This window comes from Sycon ciliatum, chromosome 10 (genome assembly GCF_964019385.1).
Source record: "Sycon ciliatum chromosome 10, ocSycCili1.1, whole genome shotgun sequence".
Classification (NCBI taxonomy): domain Eukaryota; kingdom Metazoa; phylum Porifera; class Calcarea; order Leucosolenida; family Sycettidae; genus Sycon; species Sycon ciliatum.
This window is the reverse complement of record NC_088652.1, coordinates 14,783,579-14,800,134: the sequence shown is the minus strand read 5'-3', so window position 1 is coordinate 14,800,134 and position 16,556 is coordinate 14,783,579. Positions and strand designations below refer to the sequence as shown.

Genomic DNA, 16,556 nt, shown 5'->3' with positions numbered 1-16,556 from the left:
GCAACATCCTTCCGAATCACTGTCCTTAGCAGGTCCGCCAGAGGTTTCAGGGACGGTTGTGTCACAGCGTCCACCTCGACCCATAACGCGGATGGGCCTGACAAGAATGACACACGGAGAAGCAAAAATAGGCAAAAACATGAAACCCAGTCAGCAAAAACACAACAACAACAACAACAACAACCATGGGTCCTCATTAATGGCCACCGTAAACGGGTCCCATGCATGATAGCAGCTCATTCCGTAGGCTTCCGAGCCACAAGCAAACCCGACCCCGCAGACAACAGCATCCCGTAGCACATTGTCCCCTTGGGCAAACACATGCACAACCTACCCACTAAGTGGGGATGACCAACCCGCTCCCAGGGAGCTCCAGGCCTGCCTCTCATTGGCATGCAGATAACCCAGTGTCCCGTCGCACATTGTCCCCTTGGGAAAACACATGCACAACCTGCCCACCAGGTGGGAATGACACACACGCTCCCAGGGAGCTCACGCTCTGCCTCCCATAGGCATGCAGATCACCAAGTGTTGCACGCCTTTGCTCCCAGGAAGCCTCACACACAAATGCATGCCCTCCATAGACTGTAGTGACTGCACTCTGCTAACACTCATTTGCGCATAGGATCAAGCCCAGCCCATATAAATCTACGCCATTACTTTCCAAGACAAGAAAAAAGTCCAATAAATATGTCTCCTCCAAGGCCAGGGAACACTAACAACAAAACAAAAACAAAAAATATAGGGAACAAAATAGACCAAAGAACAAGAAACGGGAAACGAGAGACAGACCAAATAAGGTAGAAGCAAGAATGTGCAGCATGCTACTAGAAGACTAAGCTGGCACAACATACCATCCTATGGCAAAATTGATTCTCTGGACGTGTCAGACAGACAGGGTCAGTGTTTGAGATGGCCAACGTTCATGGGTTATGCGCCCGGCATGACGTCATCGAGCAGACTTGCATGAAGACAAATTGGAAAGGCGGCGGGTCTGGACCAAACAGGCATGTTGGTTTGGACACATGCTGGAAAGCACCAAACGGCAAGGACACGATTTCCGAGTCCGTAGCGAGATGACAAGGGCCATTTTCCGGCATCCACACAGGCCACCACGGGGCCGACGGCCAGAATGGGAATGCCACTACAGCGTGGCATGGTACATTGGCGAGGAACGCATAAAGGTCACCCAGCAGCGCCGGCGGTGGTAGACACCAGTTTGTGGAGGAAGAAAAGGACGACGGCATATTCTCCAGAGACAACAATAGACAACGGGAACAGTTAGATGGGACAACATTTAATTGGGAGACGAAGAGGCAGAGACCAGGACAAACGAAACGACTACATTGTGGCAGAGAGAGACAAGAGCTAGAGATCAAGTATGAACGGCAAGATAAAGGGCCTGGGTAGGTATGGAGAATATGGGCGCGCAAGTAGCTACCCAGGCTAACAGAACAAAAGGTGAGAGAAGGAGACAAAAGGTGAGAAAAGGAGACAAAAGGTGAGTACGACGTAGTATGGGGTGCATGCAGGCCTGCCTGGAAAAGGTTGTACGGGAGGAGGTACCTAACATACCTCCCCTGCCCAAAGAAAAGGAACTGCCTTGCAGGAAATAATAAGACGACGAGAAAAATAGAAAAAATGGCTGAGGAAGTAGAGAAAAAAAGCACACACACACACACACACACACACACACACACAATGCACAGGTGTCACAAAAGTGTTATACTAATTATGCACTACAGCTATGATGTTCCTGTACTCTAAAGTATTTACACATCACTTATGGTAGCGTAGACATTGCCAACGACGGGCCAAACACCCCTTCACAAAAAAATTGGCACACATAAAAGACAAAAAGCAAGGAACATTGTCTTCTGATTTGCATTGCTATGCAGCATAGTTACTCTTCTGCCAATTAATGCAACATGAATAAAAGAGCGTGGCTCACCATCGGACAACTAATATTGACGAAGGACACCCGCGCACACACGCACTACAAAAATCACAAAATAAAATAAACTGAATATAAATTTGACGACGAAGGACAGATGAAAAGAAAGAGAGAAATAAAGAAAATAGCTGACCTGCATGACTTGGACGAGACGAGATTGACATTGAAGAGACGAGGTTGACATGGACGAGACCAGGTTGACATAGGCGGGACGAGGATTACTGAGGACGAGACGAATGGCGGTTGAGGACGACTGTGCATGGGATCTCATGCTCTACCGACTGAGATATCCGGAAGAGAGAGACAAGAGCTAGAGATCAAGTGTGAACGCGAAGGTAAAGGGCCTGGGTAGCTATGACAAATATAGGCGCACAAGTAGCTACCCAGGCCAACGGAACAAAAGGTGACTACGACGTAGTATGGGGGGCATGCAGACCAGCTTGGAAAAGGTTGTACGGGAGAAGATGCCTAACACATTTATATCCAATATAGATACTTTTCTGATGGATAACGCACAGGAATGTCTTGTCATGTGTGTTACCTGTACACAGACCGGTGATCTTCCTGTTCATGACTCTGCCAGGAATGGACATCTGGAAGTAGTCAAGTATCTACTAGACCTCCAACCCGACACAACCTCTGTAAAGAACAATGTAAGTTGAGCAATCTCTATTCTTGATTCTCCTTAAGAATTTTTTTCCAGAACATGGTTTGAGCAATATATTCGATCACAACAAGTAGCATCTAGTCACTCGCGCCAGGCCAGAGCAACAGAACGTAACCTTACGGATTCCACCATCTGCCAGTAGAGCAGACCATGGCACACCATTCACTCTTGGGTCCATACAATGGCCGTCCCTACATTCTAAAGTGGCGTAAATATATTTCCTGGTGTATGTGTGTTTGTGTGTGTGTTTGGGGGGGGGGGGGGGTGCGTGCGTGAGTGTGTGTGTGCATACAGCAAGGATAGGCAACCGTCTTAGCCGTTCTATGCTGATGTACTTCGCGTTGTGCAGACCACGTGTGCATTGGTGGTCGATTCTCATGGCTTCACAGGTTGTATGGATTAGGAAGATATCTGGCACTAGTCTTGATCTGTCTCATTCAGATCTTGTCCGCTATCGTTGCTATAAGAGACAATCTGTGGGTGCACCTCCAGTACATTTCGCAGATTTGCGTGCTTCTCTTGTAACGGGCGTATACATGGTACACGGTGTGTATGCGTGTACATGTGTGTGTGTGTGTGTGTGTGTGTGTGTGTGTAGCGGGGGGGGGGGGGGGGGGGGGGGTGTATGTGCATGTTTGTGTGTACATGTATAATTATATTAGGGATGAAACGATTATACTTGGTCCGCGTCAGCAATATTGTCGCTTATCTTTCAGCTCTGTTATTATGTCGCCAATGCTCACTTGGCAGCCCAGTTCATCCCAATTTTGGTTAGTAGGTTAGTTTACTAGTATCTGAAAGGTCTAGCTATATTTTGAGACTGACAGGTTCGTGATTCTGATTGGTACAGCGCCGCATCAATAATTATTATAGATTATCTTGTCACACTGGGCAGGCAAGAGCAGCTCGTCGCACAAGAAAGTAATCGGCTACTCAGAATCAGTTCCATTTGCAAAACGGCCGAGATCACTCACCTCAGGGATCGCTCGCCAAGCTGACATCGCAGTTCCCTCGCCTCCAGTGCAACGCTCGGAGTATCCAGCGAATCGTGGAGATTTGCAAGTACTGTACTAGTCATCGTCGTTCAAAATAAATCTTGCAAAGAACGGCGACTGATTTGAACCACACAGGCAGTCGTGCTGCCCACGCGAAGTCCTATAGAGAAGGCGATCGTCACGGTCTACTTCCCTTTAGAAAATACCCAGGCAGCGGAGAGGAAGAGAGATGAGCTTGCGAAAAAAATATTTGTCACCAGCACCGGGAGCAGCGACAAGGAGGACCAATAATGCATGAACCCTTCCTTGGACAATAAATTCCACTTGGCCAGTTGTCATTCTGTACCTTACCTTCCTTCATACCAAGTTTTATCGTCTCAAGTGCACGCGTTGATGTCCAAAGTCAAAGTTCAAATTTGGACGATGTTTTACCGATACTTGTAGTTTTACTCTCTCTCACGAAATGTATTCCTATCTGTAATTGAAGACTTGTTTTCTTCTGGTTAGTGTGCCATGGTAGAGGATAGACTAATGCACAGCCAGTAATCCCCTAACAGATTATGGTGCCGAAACCCGGGACCAGTGGAATCCGGTTTGGACCCGTCAAGCCTGATGTTGTCGCATCTGTTTTACCGATGCACACCCGTCGCCTCATGTCAGCGTGAAGCATGATGGGCATGACGTAATTCTCCAGTCGCAGGATGGCGAAGTGCGCTGGAATGCGGAGAAAAGGGAGTGGGAGCTTTCTTGGCAGTGGAAATATGGTGTTGCCCCAGCGGCTATGCTTGGATCCGGCATCGCAGCTTAATCGCGAGAGAAGCTCACTCCAGAGCAAGACGCTCTGTTCTGTGCTGAAGTGGAGAAGTGGATCGAGAGTGAGTGGCTGATTCCACACGATCCGATGGTGCATGGTGAGCCAGCAGCAGTGTTACCGCGACAGTCGTTTGGCCAGTGCTCGACTACCGTTGCCTCAATGCCCGGCTGCAATCAGACCCTGGTGGTGATTCACCCGCCTGTGAGGAGTCTCTGCGTAAGTGGAGAAAGGCTGGTTGCCCGGGAGATTTCAAGCTCTTGGACATCAAGAAAGCGTATCTCCAAATCCACGTCGCTAAGTAGTTTCTGAAGTACCAGACTGTCCTTTGGAACGGAAAGCCATACGTGATGACACGAATGGGCTTTGGGCTCAGTAATGCACCAAAGTACATGGGCATCATCGCCCGTTATGCAACGCGCGGTTACCCGAAAAGTTGACAGCTACATCGATGATATGCTGACCCCGTCAAATTGCGCTCACGCCGGTGCCAAGACGATGCTTGAGTACAGCCTGCCCACGAAGCCCGCCGAGCCGCTGGAAGAGTCGAGAGGATTGGGCCTGCAGCTGTGCGACGCCGGAAGCGAGGTCACCTGGCGACGCCGAGATGGCAGCGACCTCCGTGTACCGGAGGTCTTGACGAAGCGTGCCATATTCAAATGGTGCGGTAGGCTAACAGGTCATCTGCCAGTTTGTAGTTGGCTTCGCCCCGCCTGCAGTTACCTCAAGGATAGGCTACTGTCTTAGCCGTTCTATGCTGATGTACTGATGGTGATGTACTACTGTGTTAGCCTGGTTGAAGTGGACGGACGTGGTGGTTGAAGTGGACGGACACGTCATTGAAGACCGATCATGGCTTCGACCAGCCGGAGACACACGACATATCAGTGTGAGCGAGCTGGAAGCAACGATCAAAGGACTCAACCTCGCCGTTCGTTGGGGTGCTACAAAAGTGCGGCTTATGACAGATTCAAAGTCTGCCACTAGCTGGCTGAACGATGTGGTGACAAACTCATACCGTGTTCGTACCAAGGGCCTTCACGAAGTGGTGGTGCAGTGACGTCTGCAGATAGTGTCGGACATTGTCATTGTAGCTGGCCTCTCTGTGACAGTCGTAGTGGTCAATTCTGCCCAGAATCGAGCTGACATCCTAACGCGTGTCCCCGCTACCTGGACTGCTCACGGCAAAGCGCAGTTGAAGGAGAGCAGCATTGCAGCAAGCCTCGTCCGTGGACCTGCTGGTGGTCCAGTTCAGCAACACGACATTGCGACCGCTCAGCACACCGATGCACTGATCACTGAGGTGATCTCGCAGATTGAAGGAGGCCGCCCACTTCATGAGTTGTTCACGAAGGTCTGTTCACAGCTTGTGATCGTGAATGGCCTGCTGTGCCGTAGTGTGAAGTAGTTGCCTATCGATGGCCTCGTGGAACTTCCAGTCGTGGCATCGAAGCTAGTCGCTGATATATTGTCTGCTTCACATACGAGAACAGGTCATGGTTCGCGGAATACCATGTATGATGTTGTTCGTAGCCGCTGCTACTTTCCGTATATGGCTGCCCAGTGCCAGTGGCACGTTCAGTAGTGTGTACAGTGCCAAGCAGCTAACAGACGCCGCGAGACGTCTATGCCGCCTACGCAAGCAAGCATCGCAGGGAGCCAGTGGTCAGAGGTGGTCATAGACATACTTTAAAACTTGGTGCAGAGCGAAAGTGGCCGCTACCATTGTGTGCTAGCGGCAGTCGGTTCGTTCACTAAGTGGGCCGAAGTTATCCCGTTGGCTCGACATGATGCTTCCGCTGTTGACAAGGCGTCCACGGCGCTGTGTAATCTCTGGGGCCCGCCGAAGGTTGTCCGCATGGATAATGGTTCTGAGTTTCGGAACGCACTCGTTGAGTCTGTCTTCAAGTACTTCGGTGTCCGAGTGAAGACAGGAGCCGTCAGACACCCACAGTCCCAAGGAACTGCTGAACACTTCAACAGGACATTGCTTGGCCTGATTCGGAAGTTGGATGACAAGTCGAGCACTTGGAGAGACGACCTGGACGTCCTGCTGTGACTATACCGACAGCGACCCCATGCCTCTACCCGCGTGTCGCCAATGAAGGCTGCGATGGGATGAAATCCGGACTACGTCATCGAAAGTACTGCCGAATTGTGTGTCAATTGACTTATCGGCATACTGTGTGACTCCGAAGTAGCGACACACTCGGCCATTTGAAAATAATCTTAACCGTCCACCTCTCCACACTGCCCTCTTCGTTATCTACCTCTGCTGGGGTACTCTTATTGAGGAAAACAGCTGTCTGGAGAATATGGAACATCTACTCAAGAACGAACTTCCTCGCTATGGAGTGGTGTTGTGACTGTGGGCCAAGAGTGCAGTGTGGAGAGGTGGACGATTAAGAGCAGTGTTCCAACGAATAGCAAAATCACGAACGAATATTCTAACGAATAAGCAACAAACAACAAAAAGAATATTCTACTATTCTACCCAAATAGACGTGCCCATTTCAGCACACTATGTATGCTTCTTTGTTTATTTGAAACAGGGCGCACTAACACATGACCACATCTTTTGTGGAAAAAGTCGAGAAAATCGCGATTTGAATTCCGCGGCAAAAAAATACAAGTGGCGAGTTGCTGTTCTTGTTCTCCTCGCGCTCAGTAGACTGGATCTGTTCTGGATGCAACATTTTCTTGCAAGTAAGTTTATTTGTTTGAGTTTGTATCCCATGTTGCACTGAGTCGCCTAAAACGGATCGTCGTCGATGCATCGAAGGAAGAGCCTAATGACTATGTACTGCGGAGCGGAGGAAGACGACATCCTCGCGCTCCATGCGCAGAAATGTAGGTTTGCAGTGTACCGCAAACCGTAGTTATCGCTGACAACCGCAGTCCGTGCGCCAAGTTCAAAAAGTCGTCTAAAAGTTGCACTTTTATTTGTAACCGCGGGAAATTTGAAGACGAATTTAGTGACATACCGAATTATTCTCAATTTTCGACTATTGGTTACCTCGAGAATACAATCTTATCCTCCAATATCGATTGCTTTTGCGCCGTTATGGTGTTATAAGGGTGAGCGATGAGCACATTTTTCGAAAGTGCACCTCGATATTCGACATCTCAAGTCGTTGCGGTGCCTTTTTGTTTCTCTTCTCAATTTCCCATTTCGTAAATACGTCGCAGGAGATTGTGGGCCGTCTTATTTTGCAAGGCTCTATCTCTGATAAAACTACGCGAATGGGCGGACAGATGGTGTTGCTATAGGCCAGTAAGAAACCACGAGTGTCCGCACTGTGACCAATTCCAAATGGGCCGCCAAAGCCAGGGCTCTAAACTCCATCCTGACAGGCAATGCGGACCATGTGTAGCCTGCCAAGATGTTCCCCTTGATGGCAGATATGCCCACCCCGATACCACGCAATGCTGGGAATATGCACATCACCCTACAATACCACGAAATGCATGTATCTGCAAGAAAAATGCATGAAAAGGCTCATAAATCATTCAGCGGAGCCAATGCCTGTCACTGACAACGTGCATGCCTGCACAGCATGTTGCAGCAGCAGTACCAGCAGCACCGGCACCAGCACCCGCAACAATACCACACTGCTAAGTTCATGGTTGTGATTTGCCACGGCATGTCACAGTTTCATTACAAGCAGTAGAGCTGGCCGAGAAGCTTAGTGTGAAAGTAAACGCAAACGATCATCCAGCGGGTCTCTGCAACCGGCATAACATGCAGCTACATGACAGCAACAGGCCCACATGCACCATGTGTGGCGCACAAATAAGGGGTGTTAAGCGTAAATGTCCGAACGTCGGAGCAGTTCAGCGTCAGCTGCACACTGAGCGTGGTCTTATGGTCACCGCGGATAGTGCTTTTTGCCTAGCCTGTTATAAAGGCCAACTGGATATGGTGGACAGTCAGACTACTGACTTCAAGCTGGAGAGCCTGGTGCAGAGTATAACAGACGAAATGCACCAATGCACCTCACCCGAGGAGTCCGCATTGCTGGCAACAGCAAGATTCGTCTGTCTTGCATTCCTCGAGAACCGTTCTCTTCTTCTGGCAACGGCTGCTGATTTCTTCACCATCCATCGACTGCAACAACCGGTGGCTACTGTCCAGCCTTATTTCGAAGCTTGGCGCTCATCTCAGTCACGGGTCATATGGTACCAGTAAGAAACGAGGTACGCTCCTGTATCGTACAGGGTGTGACACAGTTCTGTGCTTATACAATTCCCTCGCCGTTGCACGATCCCAGACCCTGAAACACAGAGCACAAAATGAAACCCAGCACACACAGCACACAAGCCAACCCAGTGGCCCATCATCCTTCGTATCAGAGCTCTCGGCTGCAATGCACTCATAAATCAAAAGTCAAGCACAAGAATTCAAGCACAAAGAGCATAACGACCTAACTTCACTGTCGGAAATGAAGCTGGACGCAGTGGTGGATAGTGTGGACAGTGAGTTGTGGGGAAACATTTGTCTGATGATGTACGGCCAATCGGAGTCAGAAGGAAGTCAAGCATCCAACCACCGTGCAAAGAGGATCCGGTGCTTGTTTGTTCTATCATGCATGATGCATGCAAGCACACCAGCATGCACTTACCCTTTCCAGCTTGTTCTTTCGGACTTTGTGGATGCACATAGCAATTCCAGCTAGCTCATGCGAGTACTAGCACGAGTCGGCGCAACAGCAGGTGGCGACTCCTACAAGCGATATCAAAAGACCATCATTGATAAGAAATCAGAGCTCGGAATGAACAGTGAGATACCTCACGCAAAGTTCTCCATTGCAACAGTGGATAATATCGACAAAAACGAGCCAGGCAGGCGAATGTACTACGGAGACCAATCAAGAGGCTTTCATGGTACATCTATTCAGAGCATCACACCAAAGCCCATCAGTGGCAATATCGTCGCGTGCGACAACATAGACCGAGTGCCACATCAAGGATTCCGCTGTGCATCACAGCCTGCCAACACGAGTGAACCACAGGGGATGCGAGGCAGGCTGAGGTCCCGTGCAAGAACAATGATTGAAGGCCAGAAGCCACAAGTCGACCACCAGAGCACGCAGAGACACTTACCTACACCCCAGTCACAGCTGGATGATGCCGTTCAGCCTGATTGGCCCACTGGACCTAGTGCTGTTGATGACGAGTGCGCAAGACCATCTACAGAAAGCACAGAGAATACAGAAAATACTGCAAAAACCTGTGACACAACTATCACACATGATCAAGATAAGGCTGCAAGTACAGAATGTTCAGTATGCAACACCCAACTCGCAACCCGCGCCAGATGACGCGCGCGTGTCTGTGTGTGTGTGTGTGCTTCTATGGCTTCTGCTGTAGCATCTTTATCATCGCCTCCGGCGATGGGCGTCCAATGGTCCAATGGTGTGTGTGTGTGTGTGTGAGTGTGTGTGTGATACGTGTTTGTATGTGTGTGTATGTGTGTGTGTGTGTGCGCGCGCATGCGCGTGTGTGTGTGTGAGTGTGTATATGTGTGTGATGCTTAATTCGAAGACACATGCTCTCACAATGGATTCGCACATGCTGCGGACCCTGCGTCTCCAGCGCTTGCTTTTCTTTCAGGCCCTGCACTTCTGTGCAGTTGTGCTAAACTACATAAAAAGTTTCTCCAACGCGACACGATCTCTGCAAAGACCGATGTAAGTTCAGCAATCTCCATCGTTGATTCCCCTTAAGCATTTTTTTCCAGAACACGGTTTGAGCAATGTATGCAACAAGTTGCTCTAGTCACTCGCGCCAGGCCAGAGCAACAGAACTTAACCTTACGGATTCCACCATCGGCCAGTAGAGCAGACCATGGCACACCATTCACTCTTGGGTCCATACAATGGCCCTCTCTACATACTAAAGTGATGAACATATATTTCTTGGTGTATCTGTGTTTGTGTGTGTGTGTGGGGGGGGGGGGGTGCGTGCGTGTGCATAATAGCAAAGATAGCCAACTGTCTTCGCCGTTCTATGCTGATGTACTTCGTGTTGTGCAGACCACGTGTGCATTGGTGGTCGATTCTCATAGCTTCACAGGTTGTATTGACTACAGTCCATTCAGAAAAAGATGAGCGCTGGCTCTGGAGAGCTCCCATATTGGCCGATTTTGTTGTACACTTTGCAATGCCGCGAGATTCGAAACTTGGAAAAGGGTCCAAAAAAGGTACCTCAACTGGGCTTCGAACCGGAAATGTACTGTTGTGCAAGTGGAGTGAACGACCTGGATTTTCATTGTTTTTCCCCAATAGACCGATCCCCTTATTATTGTCTGGGTTCGAGCAAGGGGGCAACTCCGCAGTCGCGTGGGATCCTGCTGCACACACGAGACCAACCTCACCTCGGCTTTGCGTGGCTTCTCGCATGCGAAGTGCAGAGCACGCGAAATCTACACGCAGTGCAAGCCTGTCTACAAAAATGCCACAAGGACTTTTTATTTGAGCTGTTTTGTTTTTGTTTAGACGTCTTCCTTTTTACGACTTCAGGATGCCTTCTCAGGATCATTGCTGCGTTCCTCACTGTCAGAACAGGACGACGAAGCAAACAAGTCATTTCACTCCTTTCCTCGTGTGGAGCCACAGCGGCCTGGAGCAAGCGGCTCCAGGCTATTCCCCGTGAGGAAGGACGTAGTTTTAGGGTCACTCTGAATATTTGAGTTGCAGCGATCATTTCGATCCCGAAGTCGAAATCGTTTTGCCCAGCTCGACAAGGGCAGGATGAGTCCAGGAAACAAAACAGCTATCCTACGGTACCAGGTTTGCTTTTCGCAAGAGAGTGGAGTCTGGACGCTCTGCTCCCCATGTTCGCAAAACAGCATTTGCTGAGCCTAGTGCAGTTCGGTCATGGAAGTGCAGCGTCTGCATCACGAGCTCCCCATGCTCACAAACCAGTATTTTGCTGAGAGGCAACGGCATTTTGTGTTGGAAAGGAACCTGGCTTGGTGCAGTTTGGTCCTGTAATGGAAGTGCAGCATCTGCATCAGGAGTTGGCAGCAAGTAGAGCTCGTGTACAGTCTCGTGGAGTAGTTGGACGAAGAAAGCCGAAAAACAGTTTACGTACAATAACATAAAGAAAGACCCTGAGCCGCCCCAGTTTCTGACTGGTTTGCCTCCAGGTGTTTGGACCGCTCTGTGGGACTTCTTTGAGCCTAGCCGAGAAAATGTACTGCGCCGAGCCAGATCTGCGAAGACGGAAGCTGAGGGACGGCGGATACAGTTGGAGGTGACCGTAAATCGCAAATGAGCATGTAATGGAGGATCAGCTGCTATTGGCATTGATGTGTCTAAGCCTGGGCCGAATGGGACAGAAGCTGTAATGCGTGGCACAAGTTAATCATCCGTTTACGGTATATACTATATAGCTAGCTGAGCTGTTGGTCCTCCGTTTGGGCATGATCCCCATTTGGGCGAGCTGGCGAGATGTTCAGTCATCAATGCCATGTACCGCAAGACATTCTGCATTGTGGATGAAACAGTTCTATTTTGCCATGCACTTAGGGTTCTCGCACCAGACTCAACAGATCCTTGCGCTCCTATTTTCTCCCATGGTAACATTGCTAATCACAACACCCGGTAGCCAGTCGCAGATGCAACCAAATCAACCAGATTCTCTTACTCTTTTTTTCCAATACTGAAACCAAAGGTATACCAATATTTGCATCGAATGCAGTGATGATTTCAATACTGTCCACTAAGTTAGTACAACGCATTACCAGACTGGCATATAATCATGATAATATTATCCATTTCGCAATCACTGTCATTGCTTTCTTAGATCTTCAATCATCAATATCGGACCATAAACCGTCTATCATCTTATATTATATCATCATTAGTATCCTGATACTATCCTCCTCTAACGATGAGCTCGAAGAAAAGAAACAGCGGTCTAGAGGCGTAAACAAAATCTGTCAACGGAAGTGTCCTTGCTGTGCTGGTGTGTTTATGCTTCGTGCATTAGTTCGGCCAAGAGAGCATGGTGGTGGCGGGTTGAGGATGTTAAATATACTAGAAAATAGTTCACTCTGAACATGCAGGGGGGTATATTCATAGGTTTGAAAGAACCGCACACACACTTTGCTGCAGACAGCGGCAAGCTTTGGCCCTCGTGCTTCGAAGAGGGAGCAATCCACTGCGCTACGCTTGCGATTAACAGCAAGCTTCGACTTTTCAAAGTACGACTCATCATTGGCTCTAGGGTAATGTTCCTGGAACAAATGCCCCATAGCCAACTGAGGGCCAGGGAGCACGCAATCTGCCTTCCTGGGCAAGAAGTGTTCCAGCACAAGAAGCATGCTGACAAAGACCACCATCACCACCAGCCGGCACACAGCACACTGTTCTTCAAACACCATCCACTCCGTCCATGTGTTTGCACTGTCCTCCTCTAGCTCTTCACGCTCAACAAATACCACGCACTGCTCATCGTTTTTTTATGCTTCCTCTGGGTTGGCTAGCCCTTCGACTTGACAAAACAGCGATCACCACTGCACTGCTATCGTCACTTCATAGCATTCGCTTCCACCAGTGGCTTTTCCTGTCTTTGCAAGGTGTCCAAGGATGGCTGCTGTTGTCACTACAGGCAAATCATAAGTACTTTATTGGCTGATGTCCAACCAGATCGTTGGAAAATCGATTTTTCCACTTCAGGGCTGCTGATCGCGACTTGGTGGCTTGGCAGCACCACGGTTACCTTCATAGAAGATGGCTCTGGAGAGGAAAAGACAGACCAGAAAAAGGCTACTATTATCTTAAGCACCGATCGCAAGGAGAAAGAAATATGGTCTGCTGTAGCCTAGGCACAAAATAAATCTCACAACACGATTCGCGATTCGAATATTTCAACAGCAAAAAAACTCACCTCTGGAGTAACTTCTGTTTGTGGCCCGAGATCGTTCCCTCCCGCGCCTTGAAAAAATTCTGCAGCGGCATCACAGTCCATGTCTCTCTCTCCCCAATTCAGTGCTTTGGGGGCAAAACCTGGCCGAAATCCTTTTCTTGCAGCTCACGCAACTGGTGCAACTGGGCCATCGCAGAAGTTGAGCTCGGCTCAACTTCTGCGATGCGACAAACGATTTGGCGTACGATTTTGACCTTTTCTACAGCAAAGTTGTACAAAGATTCAAGAGTTGCCCGAAAACTTGTACAAGTTGTACCAAACCGCGCGAATACCATTGTGACGTACCCGCCTGCATTGCACTTCGCGCCAAATCAGCAAGTTATCGTCGCATCGGGGACTTCTTCTGTGAATGGTATTTCGCGAGTTCGCATCGCACGCCTGCATCGCAAATCGCGTCGCATCGCCAATGACATCGCAAAAAAAGCTTCTGTGAATCCCGCTTTACAACGAAGCGACTTCGATTATGCTGGGATTTGGCTGGTTTAAATTTTATTTCCATTCTTAACCCCAGCGGGAGATGTTGTTGACTGCTAGCTGGAGGGCTTGGGTGGTATCTTCTTGGGTGGTGGGGGTGATGTTGGCATACAGCGTAGTTTCGACTGTGAATGAGGCTAGGTCAGCACCGGCTGGTACGTGGTCCTCGCAGTCGTTCAAGTACATGAGGAAGAGAGTCGGACCCAGAATACTGCCCTGGGGGACTCCAGCCTGAATTGGGAGCCTTGAGGATGTCTGGCCACAAATGACCACTTGAAGGAAGCATTCACTGAGGTAGCTGCTAAGCCACTGGTGCAGTTGCCCACACAGGCCGTATACGTCAGACTTGTGTAGCACACCGGGGTGTGATGCGCGATCAAACTCACCGGCGATGTCAATGGCGAGTATGCGTGCTGCGCTTTTCTCCCCGGCCGAATGCAGCCACTGGTGGTGGAGGGTGGTAAGGAGGTATATATGGGAATGGGGCTGACAGGTCATCTTCGCCATGACTTCACTTGCTTGCAAAATTGCGGGCCATGCATTCTGCTTTGCCTGAGCTGGCGCTAAACACCCATACGCCAAGCTACCAGCCGTAGTCGTAGTTGCCATGCACATTTGCATGACGACTTGCGAAACCTGAATCTGTTTTCAACGAAACGATTACGAGCCGAATCAAACTTTCGTTTCACATTCGATTCGCAGCAAATGTGAAAGGTCCCTATTCACTTCACGGAGTACAGCTCATGAAGAGATAGAGAAGAAGGACATGGCCATTCCCAAAATCTCACAAAAGTCCACAGTGCAGACAGAACAGCAAACAAATGACACAAAAACATGATCCGCAATCCCATTTCCAAAATTGGGTGAAACCATTCTCTACAGTTTTCTTCGCAAGCCCTATTCAAAAATGAAAAATAATGAGTTCTTTGGAGGAAATGAATTGAGTAGACGAGAAATAATAGCGACCCTCTACAGAGCAGGTCATACTCCGAGACAAATTATGGACATAACCGGTTGCAAGAAGACTCAGGTGAGTGAAACAGATCATCAATAATGTGATAAAATCGAGAACAAGTCACAAAACAATCTTTTATTCTATTGTTCATGTTCAGGTAAAGGACGTATGCAATCGAGTTGAAATTGGGAGAAGCGTAGCAAGACAGGCAGGCAGCGGAACAATGCCGAGACTCTCACCTGTGGGCATGGAGTTTCGTGCTGATCACATCGCTGCCAATCATTTAGCGAGCAGTGAGAAGATTTCTGATGTTCTGGACACGGAGCGACCTGGTGGGGAAATGGCAGCACCCCCCCCCCCCCCCCCCCCCCCCAGCATGGTACGCAGAAGCCTCAGACGGAATAATGACAGGTCCGGGCGGCCGGTGCGTTAGTTTGTTCTGAACGAAGCAGCAAAGAACAGCCGGGTAGTATGGGGAATTGAGCATCGCCAGTTTGACTTTGACCGCGTTGTCTTTGCAGACGAGGCATGCTTTGCCTTGGGTCCTGACGGACGTGTTATGTCCTGGTACCCGTGGGACGAGAAGCCAATAGTCGAGGTGCCACACTATCCAGCAAAAGTGCACGTTATCGGGGCCATTTCACTTTTCGGAACCGTTCGACATTAATTTTGTCCTTTGCTTCGACGTGGAGTGCAGCAACGTTCGCCCAAGGAATGGCAGCCGACATTGTACTGAGTGGCATCGGATTCTTTGCAAACGAGTGGTCCTTGCCGCTCTTAAATGCTACCTTCCACACGTCAGCTCAAGTACAGCAGGATCTTCTCGATAGCGGAGTACCCAACATCCTGTTTCAACCTCCCTGCTCGCCGCACATGAATCCAATTGAGAATTTGTGTGCTCTTCTCAAGAAGAGAAGAATTCCACCTCGCTGCGAGAATGCTGACCAGCTGGTGCAGGCACTGCACCTGGAATAAGACTCGTTGGCTCCTGACACGGTTTTCCCATGCGTGGAGTCAATGCCACATCGTGTTGAAGCCCTAATCGCAGCAGACGGAGGCCACGCAAAATATTGAAGCCCTGCTGCTCTGTGTATGAAATAAACTGTTTCGAAAAGATCTCCGTCTTCTTAACTTGTCCTGAACTGAAATGAATGTTACCAAGAGTATATGACCCCCAAGAGTGTGCAACTCTTGATACCTTTTGTATGAGGTACGCCGACGGCGAAAACTCACATCACATGGTGCAGAGTCTCAGTTGTACGTTTCCAGCCCGTTTTTAGCGAGCAGCGGAGTAATAAAAAAAGCACTCTCTGACAGAAACTCACTGCGCGTATGCAAATCCCCAGCATGATCATGGCAGATATTCGGATTGCGCGCACGCTATCCTTCGTTTGTACGTAGTACGAAGATATCTGGGACACGTGATGTGAGTTTTCGCCGTCGGAGGCCCCATATGCAGAGTTGCACACTCTTGGGGGGGGGGGGGGGGGGGGTTATATACTCTTGATGTTACTCTTCTCTTTGTTTGGCGCGGTTGTTTACACTTTGGTGTAAGCATGCATGCGTACGAGTACAGCACATGCACAGTTCATACTGCACACGTGCACACTAGCACTTATACAACTTTGAGGGCGTCAAGGGCCGCATCATCAATTCAACACCTGTCAACAGGAATGTCTTGGTGTGTGCAGAGATGTCCATAAATGATTCGAAAAAGTTCTTAGTATTGTATACTTGCGCCCATCATATGCCCCTCAACCCACAAG

The 16,556-nt window shown here is 49.2% G+C and overlaps 1 protein-coding gene across 1 annotated transcript in view; it reads left to right on the top strand.

Annotated features, from left to right (window-relative positions):
• LOC135826685 (ankyrin repeat, PH and SEC7 domain containing protein secG-like) overlaps positions 1 to 16,556 on the top strand; it is a 121,270-nt gene that overhangs the window by 80,845 nt on the left and 23,869 nt on the right. The window contains exon 7 of the mRNA XM_065339286.1: positions 2,506 to 2,607. Within this exon, the coding sequence (XP_065195358.1) occupies positions 2,506 to 2,607 (102 nt within the window). The remainder of the gene's footprint in view (positions 1 to 2,505; positions 2,608 to 16,556) is intronic.